Genomic DNA, 14,945 nt, shown 5'->3' with positions numbered 1-14,945 from the left:
GAAACCACACTGTTCTCTACCTGCAGAATCTGCTCTTCCTGATACTATATAGAAACCACACTGTTCTCTACCTGATACTATATAGAAACCACACTGTTTTACCTGATATCATATAGAAACCACACTGTTCTCTACCTGCAGATTCTGCTCTTCCTGATATCATATAGAAACCACACTGTTCTCTACCTACAGATTCTGCTCTTCCTGATATCATATAGAAACCACACTGTTCTCTACCTGATACTATATAGAAACCACACTGTTCTCTACCTGCAGAATCTGCTCTTCCTGATACTATATAGAAACCACACTGTTCTCTACCTGCAGAACCTGCTCTTCCTGATACTATATAGAAACCACAGTGTTCTCTACCTGCAGAATCTGCTCTTCCTGATACTATATAGAAACCACACTGTTCTCTACCTGCAGAACCTGCTCTTCCTGATATCATATAGAAACCACACTGTTCTCTACCTGCAGAATCTGCTCTGATACCATATAGAAACCACTGTTCTCTACCTGCAGAATCTGCTCTTCCTGATACTATATAGAAACCACACTGTTCTCTACCTGTAGAATCTCCTCTGATACTATATAGAAACCACACTGTTCTCTACCTGATACTATATAGAAACCACACTGTTTTACCTGCACGTGACTCTGAAGGAGGATGATAAAGAGATGCTCCTTTCACAGCATTTACAACTAATAGGCATAATATGGGGCGGCAGGTAGCCTAGTGGTTAGAGCGTTGGACTAGTAACCCAAAGGTTGCAAAATCAAATCCTCGAGCTGACAAGGTAAAAATCTGTCATTCTTTCTGAACAAGGCAGTTAACCCACTGTTCCTAGGCCGTCATTGAAAATAAGAATTTGTTCTTAACTGACTTGCCTAATTAAATAAAGGTAACATGAAGGGAAAAAATGAAAAAAATTGTGTCACTCAGATTGTCAATTTAATCTGGTCTATAGGCTAACTCTTATAATGTGTTATGGAGTAGAGTCGATGGGCCGGCTGTAAAGGTTGACTGGCATCAGTTTGTTTCCCGCTCATCAACTTGGATAGGGTACAGGATATGTTTTGCATGATTCATAGCATGTTGTCGTTTCCCTTACAATACATTTCATTAGTAATATAGTCAATAAAAGTCCCATAACAGCTTATTTGTACAAAGTAAAACTTAAAAAAGAAAAGGTATCAACCAGCAACGAGTGCGGTCAGATTATTTGCCGCTTATAAATAGACATAAAACTCATTACACTATTGTCTTACTAAATTAAAATCAACTTCTTCACCCTTCTTATTATTCAGTTAGGATTTAAAATGAAATTGTGAAGGCACACAATTACCACCCATTCATCCATTTGTCATTCATTCAGTGAGGAGAGAGAGACGCGTTAGCGCCTGGCTGGGTAACAACGTCCTACAGCACATGGTCCTACAGCACATGGTCCTACAGCACATCGTCCTACAGCACAACGTCCTACAGCACAACGTCTTCGCGGGTTAAGTTAGGAGTCGGTGTGAAAACTGGTAAAAAGGCTATGAATACTTCTCTGTTTGTGATTTCAAAATTGTGACAAATGAGCAGCGTAAAACACAAACATTTAGGAAAAGTCAGGGAAGAAGCAGGACATAGCTTTTCTTTTGGCTGATTATTGTTTATTTATAAAAATCAAACTTCAGTGGCCATTGGCCTGTTCTAGTGTTAAAAGACCTTCGCTTGAAAAAGATGCAATAGTACCGTTTGTCCACTTAAAGATGCTGTTGCCAGTATACACTTCCTCAAAATAAGATGACTCAACAAATCTGTCATAAACGTTGACGTTTTGGCGAGGAGATCTTAGTAATTTGACATCCAACTCAGATGTTTTGACATCCAAAACGTAGTCATACTATATGGGCCAACTAATGCGTTGTTACAGTAAGTCCAAACATTTCAGGATGGAGAAATACTTTCAGTGTAAAATTAAGACTAAATCCATATTTTGGAAATAATATTTTTTGAACTAAATCCCCAAAATAAAAGCTAGATAGTCAGGGAGAATTGAAAGTTCCAAAAACAATGAATTTAGCAGTAATAATTTTGTTATAAAAATGCACAAAATGTGCTAAAAATTTGCAACATTTTCTCTCAGCTCCACAGCAGAATATCTGGAAACACAGGAAACAAGCTTCGGAATAAAAAAATATTTAAAAAAAAAAGTAGAATTGCATGTAATTGGTTAAAAAAAAAAATTTGAACATTTGTCTACACCATCAAGATGGGGGCCTCTAAATGTCTCTAAAATCCAGCCGCACTGACAGGACGACTGCGCCCACCACATAAGCCCCTTTTCAAAGCAGAAAACCCCTTGTATAAGGACGGAGACTGGAGCGATATGACACACATCCAATAACCCAGAGAAGAAAAGGGATTGATACTCACTGTTTTTCTTTCCTTTGATACTGAGCTGGATGTCGTAGTAATCCTCTATCCGCTCTGACCGGTAGTCAACGTGCTTACACTGGATATAGGACTGGAGAGAGATACAACACATAGTTACACTGGATATAGGACTGGAGAGAGATACAACACACAGTGACACTGGATATAGGCCTGGGGGAGGGAGGGGGGGAGAGAGATACAACACACAGTGACACTGGATATAGGCGAGAGAGAGAGAGAGAGAGAGAGATACAACACACAGTGACACTGGATATAGGCGAGAGAGAGAGAGAGAGAGAGATACAACACACAGTGACACTGGATATAGGCGAGAGAGAGAGAGAGAGATACAACACACAGTGACACTGGATATAGGCGAGAGAAGAGAGAGAGAGAGAGAGAGAGATACAACACACAGTGACACTGGATATAGGCGAGAGAGAGAGAGATACAACACACAGTGACACTGGATATAGGCGAGAGAGAGAGAGAGATACAACACACAGTGACACTGGATATAGGCGAGAGAGAGAGAGAGAGAGATACAACACACAGTGACACTGGATATAGGCGAGAGAGAGAGAGAGAGAGATACAACACACAGTGACACTGGATATAGGCGAGAGAGAGAGAGAGAGAGATACAACACACAGTGACACTGGATATAGGCGAGAGAGAGAGAGAGAGAGATACAACACACAGTGACACTGGATATAGGCGAGAGAGAGAGAGAGAGATACAACACACAGTGACACTGGATATAGGCGAGAGAGAGAGAGAGATACAACACACAGTGACACTGGATATAGGCGAGAGAGAGAGAGAGATACAACACACAGTGACACTGGATATAGGCGAGAGAGAGAGAGAGAGAGAGAGAGAGAGAGAGAGAGAGAGAGAGATACAACACACAGTGACACTGGATATAGGCCTGGAGAGAGAGATACAACACACAGTGACACTGGATATAGGCCTGGGGGGGGGGGAAGAGAGAGAGATACAACACACAGTTACACTGGATATAGGCCTAAAGAGAGAGAGAGAGAGAGATACAACACATAGTTATACTGGATATAGGACTGGAGAGAGAGAGAGAGAGAGAGATACAACACAGTTACACTGGATATAGGACTGGAGAGAGAGAGAGAGACACAACACATAGTTACACTGGATATAGGACTGGAGAGAGAGAGAGAGATACAACACATAGTTACACTGGATATAGGACTGGAGAGAGAGAGATACAACACATAGTTACACTGGATATAGGACTGGAGAGCGCGACAGACCTCAACGGGGAGAGAGGGGGAGAGAGAATAGAGGACGTGAACGTACCACCATCTTTCCTCTGAACAGTTTGGGGATGGTTCCCTCCACGCAGGTGCCTTTCATTTTGTTCTCAACATTGTCCAGGAGCTGGAATACACACATTATGGAAGGAACAGTGTGTGAGTGGAGCAGAGATGGAGCGTGCCCGATTTGACTGGAGCGCAGAGTGAGATTCCCCAAAAGGCTGGAGCATCGGCCTTCTCGCCCGCTACAATTTGGCTCTAGTAGCTCTCACTTCACTAGCCCAGCATGCATCTGTAGTCTACTAGTGTACTGCTATAGCCCCTTGCTTTATCTACTGTCATGGAGTTCACTAAATATTTTCATCAAGAAACTGATAAAACACACAGGTGCTAAATCAAGGTGACTTACAAAGATGAGGACCAAGAGCAAGAGAGGGAGTGTGGTGATGTAGTGTCCACAACTAAAGAAGAGAGGCAGTGTGGTGATGTAGTGTCCACAACTAAAGAAGAGAGGGAGTGTGGTGATGTAGTGTCCACAACTAAAGAAGAGAGGGAGTGTGGTGATGTAGTGTCCACAACTAAAGAAGAGAGGCAGTGTGGTGATGTAGTGTCCACAACTAAAGAAGAGAGGGAGTGTGGTGATGTAGTGTCCACAACTAAAGAAGAGAGGGAGTGTGGTGATGTAGTGTCCACAACTAAAGAAGAGAGGGAGTGTGGTGATGTAGTGTCCACAACTAAAGAAGAGAGGGAGTGTGGTGATGTAGTGTCCACAACTAAAGAAGAGAGGGAGTGTGGTGATGTAGTGTCCACAACTAAAGAAGAGAGGGAGTGTGGTGATGTAGTGTCCACAACTAAAGAAGAGAGGGAGTGTGGTGATGTAGTGTCCACAACTAAAGAAGAGAGGGAGTGTGGTGATGTAGTGTCCACAACTAAAGAACCATTGTGGAATCTGAAAAGACACCTATCCTGAAAGTATGATGGTGTACTTACTGTGTACATGCCAACAGAAAGGAACGAGGTGGGTAGATAAAAATAATTTTCTACAATAACACAGTTAGTTAACAAAAAATCTGATCGCTTAAAAGTTTTGTTCATTTACATTCTATTATCTATACGATAGGGCATAATTGATTTTAGCCCAATAGACCTGGCATATTCCCATGTTCAAGGAGCTTTCTGTTTTGATTGGGTTATTTTGCCTAAAAGCCTTTAGGCCTGCCTATAGATAAAATAACTCTGCATCTCTGCCCAGCCTGGATAGAGTGGCCAAAAGGGTGTTTATCATCCCCAGTGGCTCTGAAAGTGAGGAGAGGACCTTCTCCACTGCTGTCCTGCTCTCCAGTCACCATCACATGAGCCTGCAGACAGACTGGCCAAAATCCTGGTTCTAAGAATGAATTCTGAAAATACATTTTCATGTTACTTGTATTTAATTCTAAGTAAGTCAAAGACTATATGTGTAATTTATAGACCATAATGATTTAATACAACTAAATGTTGTTCAAATGCTTTATGTCCCTACCAGCCTATTGCGTCGCACTCCCAAATGCTTCACAATGTCTTTCTTTGTACACTATAGCCTTGAAATAATATAGCCTAAATAATTCATTTTCGTTCCTTCTTAGTCTTCCTGTCTGGCTCTTAACCGATTCCGAGTGTTTATATGGTGTTTAATATGACATGTAGCCTATTCAGAGTGTTTATATGGTGTTTAATATGACATGTATCCTATTCAGAGTGTTTATATGGTGTTTAATATGACATGTATCCTATTCAGTGTTTATATGCTGTTTAATATGACGTGTAGTCTATTCAGAGTGTTTATATGGTGTTTAATATGACGTGTAGTCTATTCAGAGTGTTTATATGCTGTTTAATATGACAAGTAGTCTATTCAGAGTGTTTATATGGTGTTTAATATGACATGTAGCCTATTCAGAGTGTTTATATGGTGTTTAATATGACATGTATCCTATTCAGAGTGTTTACATGCTGTTTAATATGACATGTAGTCTATTCAGAGTGTTTACATGCTGTTTAATATGACATGTAGTCTATTCAGAGTGTTTATATGATGTTTAATATGACATGTAGCCTATTCAGAGTGTTTATATGGTGTTTAATATGACATGTATCCTATTCAGTGTTTATATGTTGTTTAATATGACATGTATCCTATTCAGAGTGTTTATATGTTGTTTAATATGACATGTAGTCTATTCAGAGTGTTTATATGCTGTTTAATATGACATGTAGCCTATTCAGAGTGTTTATATGGTGTTTAATATGACATGTAGTCTATTCAGAGTGTTTATATGGTGTTTAATATGACATGTAGCCTATTCAGAGTGTTTATATGGTGTTTAATATGACATGTAGCCTATTCAGAGTGTTTATATGGTGTTTAATATGACATGTATCCTATTCAGAGTGTTTATATGGTGTTTAATATGACATGTATCCTATTCAGAGTGTTTATATGGTGTTTAATATGACATGTATCCTATTCAGAGTGTTTATATGGTGTTTAATATGACATGTATCCTATTCAGAGTGTTTATATGGTGTTTAATATGACATGTATCCTATTCAGAGTGTTTATATGGTGTTTAATATGACATGTATCCTATTCAGAGTGTTTATATGGTGTTTAATATGACATGTATCCTATTCAGAGTGTTTATATGGTGTTTAATATGACATGTATCCTATTCAGAGTGTTTATATGGTGTTTAATATGACATGTATCCTATTCAGAGTGTTTATATGGTGTTTAATATGACATGTATCCTATTCAGAGTGTTTATATGGTGTTTAATATGACATGTATCCTATTCAGAGTGTTTATATGGTGTTTAATATGACATGTATCCTATTCAGAGTGTTTATATGGTGTTTAATATGACATGTAGTCTATTCAGAGTGTTTATATGCTGTTTAATATGACAAGTAGTCTATTCAGAGTGTTTATATGGTGTTTAATATGACATGTAGCCTATTCAGAGTGTTTATATGGTGTTTAATATGACATGTAGTCTATTCAGAGTGTTTATATGGTGTTTAATATGACATGTATCCTATTCAGAGTGTTTATATGGTGTTTAATATGACATGTAGCCTATTCAGAGTGTTTATATGGTGTTTAATATGACGTATCCTATTTGAAATGATGAGCGCTTATTACAATCACCTTTTCATGTTTATTATAATTCTTATCATTCAAATCCATATGGTTTGGTTTCAATACTTCAAAACCAAAATGGTAGGTTCAGGTATACACAAAAATAGATGGCTGCTGGTTAAATTGTGATTTTAATGAATGGAGCGAATTTGGAGCGACAGTTTTTTTTTCCTGTGAGGAAAGGACCGTGGACCACCATTCAACTCCCCTCACATACTCTGGGAACACACACACACACACACACACACACACACACACACACACACACACACACACACACACACACACACACACACTATGGAAGGAACACAGACACGTTATTTAACGAACATGGCATGGGACCACAGATCCTCAAAAGTTCGACAGCTGCACCATCGAGAGCATCCAGACTGGTTTCATCACCGCTTGGTACGGCAATTGCTCGACATCTGACCGCAAAGTGCTACAGAGGGTAGGGTAGTGCGTACTCCCTGCCATCCAGGACCTCTATACCAGGCGATGTCAGAAGGCCCTAAAATCTATCTAGGAGTCTGTGACCAAAAGGCTCCTAAACAGCTTCTACCCCCAAGCCATAAGACTCCTGACCATCTAATCAAATGGCTACCTTGCCTCTCTTACACAGGCTCGATGTACACTCACTGGACTCTAACCACATACTACACTGACACTCCAACACACACATTGACGCCACACACACAAACAAACGCATTCCTTCACATACACTGCTGCTACTCTTATCCATCCTGATGGCCTTGTCACCTTTACCAATACCTACATATTACCTCAACTACCTGGTACCCCTGCACATTGACTCAGTACTGGTAGTCCTTGTATATAGTCTTGTTACCATCTTTCCTTTAGATAATTTCATACCTTTTTTACAACTCTGCCTTGTTGGTTAAGGCTTTGGAAGTAACCATTTTACCCTAACCTCGACACCTGTGGTACTCGGTACGTGACAAATAAAATTAGATTTGAACACACACAGACACACACTCTGGAAAGAACACAAACACACAGGGCTCTAAAGTGCGACCAACTCGGTCACATATGTGACAATATTTTGCTGTGTGAGCAGCAGTTTTATTTTGGGAGCACTGTGTGACTATGAAAATGATCTTCCTGATAATAGTTGTAGTAGTAATAAGGCTTGGCTGTACCAGTGTTTCTGATGCCTTACAGAAACAATTCAGATTCATCAGCGTCATGGTGGCACCATTACTACAGAGAAAACATCTTGGTTCTAACCCAACCAGGTCAAAAGATCTGACCCATTACTACAGAGAAAACATCTTGGTTCTAACCCAACCAGGTCAAAAGATCTGACCCATTACTACAGAGAAAACATCTTGGTTCTAACCCAACCAGGTCAAAAGATCTGACCCATTACTAGAGAAAACATCTTGGTTCTAACCCAACCAGGTCAAAAGATCTGACCCATTACTAGAGAAAACATATTGGTTCTAACCCAACCAGGTCAAAAGATCTGACCCATTACTACAGAGAAAACATCTTGGTTCTAACCCAACCAGGTCAAAAGATCTGACCCATTACTACAGAGAAAACATCTTGGTTCTAACCCAACCAGGTCAAAAGATCTGACCCATTACTACAGAGAAAACATCTTGGTTCTAACCCAACCAGGTCAAAAGATCTGACCCATTACTACAGAGAAAACATCTTGGTTCTAACCCAACCAGGTCAAAAGATCTGACCCATTACTACAGAGAAAATGGCTTGATTCTAACCCAACCAGGTCAAAATATCTGACTAAAAGCATTTGAATCTTCCTATAGCGGATTGCCGGGAATAAACCACGTCACAGACCATTCTAAAACGACTTGCGCATCGACATCGTTAACCATCTGTTTACACGATGTTCAGTCATGTTAGGTCATTGGCTAGCTAGTTAATAACCTGGTAACTTTAGTATATCCAGACATCTGGGGACACAGATAGACAGGTAAAGCTTTGTCAGGACATCAAGGATCATAGTAAGGACAGACATTTTGCATGTCATCATCAAACCAGACTTATTTTTAAAGAGACAGTGTACCATTTACAATGTAACGCTTCTCAATAGGAAAATTGTGCTTTTACACAACGTAGAAACCTCATTTTCCACAAATGATTTTGTAATTGCAATGGCATGTATTTTTCATCACATTTTTTGTTTTTATAATAAACTAATGTATTTACAGTGTTAAATATTAGTTTCTAGGTCTCAACATGTGCTTCAAAACTAGCTAGAATTCATATAGGCCCAACATAGGCTGTATCTCAATCAATTTGAAGGTCCAATATGCAGAAATCGCTCCATCATTTCCCGGTGGCTAAAATTCAAATAGCTCGCCTAATTTCAGTTTGTGACCAAACAAGCAATGTATAGTGTAGAGAATCATTGTACCATCTAAACCGCTGTGAAATCTCTCTTCAATAACCAAAAATATTGTATTTTCAGCCGGTATACAAAACCTAAAGAAAAATACACACAAACAAAACTTAAGATCTGGTCTGGTGCTCCTAAATTTCATGTGGTGCAACCAACATGTTTTAATTTAGAGCCCTGAATACACACACTACTGAACGAACACAGAACAACTACTCACCACTCTGCAGAGCTCCTGAACGTCGTGTTGCATGAAGCTGTCTAATGTCTCCCACCTACACAGAAAACACGTTTTAAACAACACATTCACAATCTGTCAACTACGGTCACAAAACCACCATGTTTTAAACAACACATTCACAATCTGTCAACTACGGTCACAAAACCACCATGTTTTAAACAACACATTCACAATCTGTCAACTACGGTCACAAAACCACCATGTTTTAAACACATTCACAATCTGTCAACTACGGTCACAATACCACCATGTTTAATCACTGACCCATAGTGGAACATGATGCAAAGCGTCACTTGATCAGGACAATGTGACTTATTACCAGGGTCCATCACTGTAGTCACTATTCATTAGTGCACACCGATGCAAAACATTTAGCAATGGAAAATGAAAACAATCGTTTCTCAGACAAAATCAGGTAGTCCCTTCCAGTCTCATTGATTAATCAATCAATCATCTCTTTCCTCCTGCAGCGTTGCTAGCTGAGGGGTCCTGGCACCTACCCAAAGGACTTGGTGAGTTTCTTGGTGCCGACGGGCTTGTCGCTGTGCTGCAGCTCATAGAAAACCCTCTGTAGAGCCAGCGGAACACTCTTAGACGAGTCATCTCCCTCTGTAGGCATCATGTACACCGCCTGGTAGAGGAGAGAGGTGGGGTTAGACACACAAACACTCTCTCTCAGAAGAGTCCTCTCCCTCTGTAGGCATCATGTACACCGCCTGGTAGAGGAGAGGTGGGGTTAGACACAGAAACACTCTCTCTCAGAAGAGTCCTCTCCCTCTGTAGGCATCATGTACACCGCCTGGTAGAGGAGAGAGGTGGGGTTAGACACAGAAACACTCTCTCTCAGAAGAGTCCTCTCCCTCTGTAGGCATCATGTACACCGCCTGGTAGAGGAGAGAGGTGGGGTTAGACACACAAACACTCTCTCTCAGAAGAGTCCTCTCCCTCTGTAGGCATCATGTACACCGCCTGGTAGAGGAGAGGTGGGGTTAGACACAGAAACACTCTCTCTCAGAAGAGTCCTCTCCCTCTGTAGGCATCATGTACACCGCCTGGTAGAGGAGAGGTGGGGTTAGACACAGAAACACTCTCTCTCAGAAGAGTCCTCTCCCTCTGTAGGCATCATGTACACCGCCTGGTAGAGGAGAGAGGTGGGGTTAGACACAGAAACACTCTCTCTCAGAAGAGTCCTCTCCCTCTGTAGGCATCATGTACACCGCCTGGTAGAGGAGAGAGGTGGGGTTAGACACACAAACACTCTCTCTCAGAAGAGTCCTCTCCCTCTGTAGGCATCATGTACACCGCCTGGTAGAGGAGAGGTGGGGTTAGACACAGAAACACTCTCTCTCAGAAGAGTCCTCTCCCTCTGTAGGCATCATGTACACCGCCTGGTAGAGGAGAGAGGTGGGGTTAGACAAACAAACATTCACACACTCTCTCAAAAGAGTCGCCTCCCTGTACAGATATCATATACACCACCTGGTAGGCACAGAGGAGAGGGGTGTTACACACACTTGAGCGTAGAATAACAGAGTGGTAGTTAGTTGTCTTACTGACCCTCCGTAGCTGGTTGGTGAAGAACAGGGTCTGTAGGAGGCTGTTCATATAACATGTCGCTCCCTGGTTCTTCAGACCCACGTAGCCGGTGTGTTTCTTTGAGTCCCACCTGCACACAGACAGGACAGCAATGGGTTAACTCAACTAAAAAAAACACACACACACACACACACACACACACACACACACACACAGCCCTGCTCTAAACCAGGGGTGGGTAACTCCAGGAAGAGGGTTGGACAGCCCTGCTCTAAACCAGGGGTGGGTAACTCCAGGAAGAGGGTTGGACAGCCCTGCTCTAAACCAGGGGTGGTAACTCCAGGAAGAGGGTTGGACAGCCCTGCTCTAAACCAGGGGTGGGTAACTCCAGGAAGAGGGTTGGACAGCCCTGCTCTAAACCAGGGGTGGGTAACTCCAGGAAGAGGGTTGGACAGCCCTGCTCTAAACCAGGGGTGGGTAACTCCAGGAAGAGGGTTGGACAGCCCTGCTCTAAACCAGGGGTGGGTAACTCCAGGAAGAGGGTTGGACAGCCCTGCTCTAAACCAGGGGTGGGTAACTCCAGGAAGAGGGTTGGACAGCCCTGCTCTAAACCAGGGGTGGGTAACTCCAGGAAGAGGGTTGGACAGCCCTGCTCTAAAACCAGGGGTGGGTAACTCCAGGAAGAGGGTTGGACAGCCCTGCTCTAAACCAGGGGTGGGTAACTCCAGGAAGAGGGTTGGACAGCCCTGCTCTAAACCAGGGGTGGGCAACTCCAGGAAGAGGGTTGGACAGCCCTGCTCTAAACCAGGGGTGGGTAACTCCAGGAAGAGGGTTGGACAGCCCTGCTCTAAACCAGGGGTGGGCAACTCCAGGAAGAGGGTTGGACAGCCCTGCTCTAAACCAGGGGTGGGCAACTCCAGGCCCTTGAGGACCTGATTGGTGTCACACTTTATCTCCATCCCTAGCAAACACAGCTGATTAATCACATTGAATTCTACAATGATGATTAGGTGATTATTGGAGTCAGGTGTGTTAGCTGGGGCAAAACTGTGACACCAATCAGGCCCTCGAGGACTGGAATTGCCCACCACCCTGGGTTAACCCTGTGTCCCAGTGTAGTTGGGTTAAGTTTACAACCACACATTGATGTCAGGATCACAGGATCTATGGTCAGGTCACTAGAAATTAAATATTCTTAAAATCAAGCTTTTAATAAGATAGTTTTAATTCAAGACACTGCTAAATAGAACTGGTTCAAGGTATTGTGTTGTCGTTATTTCAAACATCTGGTGAACTGGCCAATGGTCCCAAAACACAGAGGTGAGAGAGGACAGCAAAGAGTGAATGAGAAGGAGAGAGGACAGCAAAGAGTGAATGAGAAGGAGAGAGAAAAAAAGAGCAGGTGAGACAGGAGAGAGAAAGAGAGCAGGTGAGACAGGAGAGAGAAAGAGAGCAGGTGAGACAGGAAGAGAGAAAGAGAGCAGGTGAGACAGGAGAGAGAAAGAGAGCAGGTGAGACAGGAGAGAGAAAGAGAGCAGGTGAGACAGGAGAGAGAAAGAGAGCAGGTGAGACAGGAGAGAGAAAGAGAGCAGGTGAGACAGGAGAGAGAAAGAGAGCAGGTGAGACAGGAGAGAGAAAGAGAGCAGGTGAGACAGGAGAGAGAAAGAGAGCAGGTGAGACAGGAGAGAGAAAGAGAGCAGGTGAGACAGGAGAGAGAAAGAGAGCAGGTGAGACAGGAGAGAGAAAGAGAGCAGGTGAGACAGGAGAGAGAAAGAGAGCAGGTGAGACAGGAGAGAGAAAGAGAGCTGGTGAGACAGGAGAGAGAAAGAGAGCAGGTGAGACAGGAGAGAGAAAGAGAGCTGGTGAGACAGGAGAGAGAAAGAGAGCTGGTGAGACAGGAGAGAGAAAGAGAGCAGGTGAGACAGGAGAGAGAAAGAGAGCAGGTGAGACAGGAGAGAGAAAGAGAGCAGGTGAGACAGGAGAGAGAAAGAGAGCAGGTGAGACAGGAGAGAAAGAGAGCAGGTGAGACAGGAGAGAGAAAGAGAGCAGGTGAGACAGGAGAGAAAGAGAGCAGGTGAGACAGGAGAGAAAGAGAGCAGGTGAGACAGGAGAGAAAGAGAGCAGGTGAGACAGGAGAGAAAGAGAGCAGGTGAGACAGGAGAGAAAGAGAGCAGGTGAGACAGGAGAGAAAGAGAGCAGGTGAGACAGGAGAGAAAGAGAGCAGGTGAGACAGGAGAGAAAGAGAGCAGGTGAGACAGGAGAGAAAGAGAGCAGGTGAGACAGGAGAGAAAGAGAGCAGGTGAGACAGGAGAGAAAGAGAGCAGGTGAGACAGGAGAGAAAGAGAGCAGGTGAGACAGGAGAGAAAGAGAGCAGGTGAGACAGGAGAGAAAGAGAGCAGGTGAGACAGGAGAGAAAGAGAGCAGGTGAGACAGGAGAGAAAGAGAGCAGGTGAGACAGGAGAGAAAGAGAGCAGGTGAGACAGGAGAAAAAAAGAGCAGGTGAGACAGAAGAGAAAGAGAGCAGGTGAGACAGGAGAGAGAAAGAGAGAAAAAAAGAGCAGGTGAGACAGAAGAGAAAGAGAGCAGGTGAGACAGGAGAGAGAAAGAGAGAGAAAAAAAGAGCAGGTGAGACAGAAGAGAAAGAGAGCAGGTGAGACAGGAGAGAAAGAGAGCAGGTGAGACAGGAGAGAGAAGGAGAGAGAAAAAAAGAGCAGGTGAGACAGAAAAGAGAAGGAGAGAGAAAAAGAGCAGAGAGAAGAGGGAAGGAGAGAAGTGAGGAATCAAGACTCACGCCACTCCGTGAGGAGCGTCCGCCTGCACGTAGACTTCAAAGGAGACTTTATCATCCTCCACAAAGCCTCTCTCTGGATCAGTCACATCCTGAAAACACACCGGAGGAAAATTATGTTGGCTGTGTCTGTCGTGTGTGTATATACACCAGTGTATCCCGGTGTGTGTGGTACTCACGCTCCAGGACATAAAGTTAGAGAAGCCCCAGTCGTTTTCCTTGTGGAAGAAGAGGTGGCTGATTCTGCGGCTGAACGACTTCTCATCGTCCTTATAGTTAATGATCTTCAGCATGGCCTGAGCATGGCACGACCAGGACCTAGCAGGGGGACATATTTACACGTTACACCAGGAAACTACTTCAGCATGGCATGACCAGGACCTAGCAGGGGGACATATTTACACGTTACACCAGGAAACTACTTCAGCATGGCATGACCAGGACCTAGCAGGGGGACACATTTACACGTTACACCAGGAAACTACTTCAGCATGGCATGACCAGGACCTAGCAGGGGGACATATTTACACGTTACACCAGGAACTACTTCAGCATGGCATGACCAGGACCTAGCAGGGGGACGCATTTAAATGTTACACCACACGAGCTAAGGCGGTGTTTCCACTTAAAAAGTCTAAATAAAGTAATCGTGCGCGCGTGCGTGCGTGCGTGCGTGTGTGTGTGTGCGTAGCGGGGGTGAGTCGGACTCATGCTCTCGTGATGAGTTCACGTCACCCAGCCTACAACTTCAAAAACAGCGCCACCCTGGACCCAAGATGAAATGTCTTGTCCTAATGAACGGTTAAGTTGGTTTCCCCAGCAGGAGGCCGGGGTTCAGATCCCACCCATGACGTCTGTCTGTATCATGTCCATGGAGTCACCAGGCTACATGAGGTAGTCGCTAGAAACAGGGCCTAAGAGAAATGAAGCAATGCTGTGTTTCTCTGTGTGTGTGTGGATCAGGGTCTCTGCCTGTGTGTGTGTGTGTCGATCAGGGTCTCTGCCTGCGTGCTGTGTGTGTGTGTGTGTCGATCAGGGTCTCTGCCTGCGTGCTGTGTGCGTGTGTGTGTCGATCAGGGTCTCTGCCTGC

The 14,945-nt window shown here is 43.5% G+C and overlaps 1 protein-coding gene across 2 annotated transcripts in view; it reads right to left on the bottom strand.

Moving 5' to 3' along the window:
* LOC106606244 (ubiquitin carboxyl-terminal hydrolase 7) overlaps positions 1 to 14,945 on the bottom strand; it is a 71,926-nt gene that overhangs the window by 43,104 nt on the left and 13,877 nt on the right. For both annotated transcript variants that reach the window (XM_045719686.1, XM_045719687.1), the window contains exons 4-10: positions 14,035 to 14,173; positions 13,859 to 13,947; positions 11,089 to 11,197; positions 10,032 to 10,162; positions 9,511 to 9,565; positions 3,764 to 3,844; positions 2,429 to 2,519 (exon numbers count right to left, since the gene is read on the bottom strand). In XM_045719686.1, the coding sequence (XP_045575642.1) occupies positions 2,429 to 2,519; positions 3,764 to 3,844; positions 9,511 to 9,565; positions 10,032 to 10,162; positions 11,089 to 11,197; positions 13,859 to 13,947; positions 14,035 to 14,173 (695 nt within the window). The remainder of the gene's footprint in view (positions 1 to 2,428; positions 2,520 to 3,763; positions 3,845 to 9,510; positions 9,566 to 10,031; positions 10,163 to 11,088; positions 11,198 to 13,858; positions 13,948 to 14,034; positions 14,174 to 14,945) is intronic.

Source organism: Salmo salar, chromosome ssa06 (genome assembly GCF_905237065.1).
Source record: "Salmo salar chromosome ssa06, Ssal_v3.1, whole genome shotgun sequence".
Taxonomy (NCBI): domain Eukaryota; kingdom Metazoa; phylum Chordata; class Actinopteri; order Salmoniformes; family Salmonidae; genus Salmo; species Salmo salar.
Note: the sequence above shows the minus strand (reverse complement) of the source record. Positions and strands in the feature narration are given on the sequence as shown.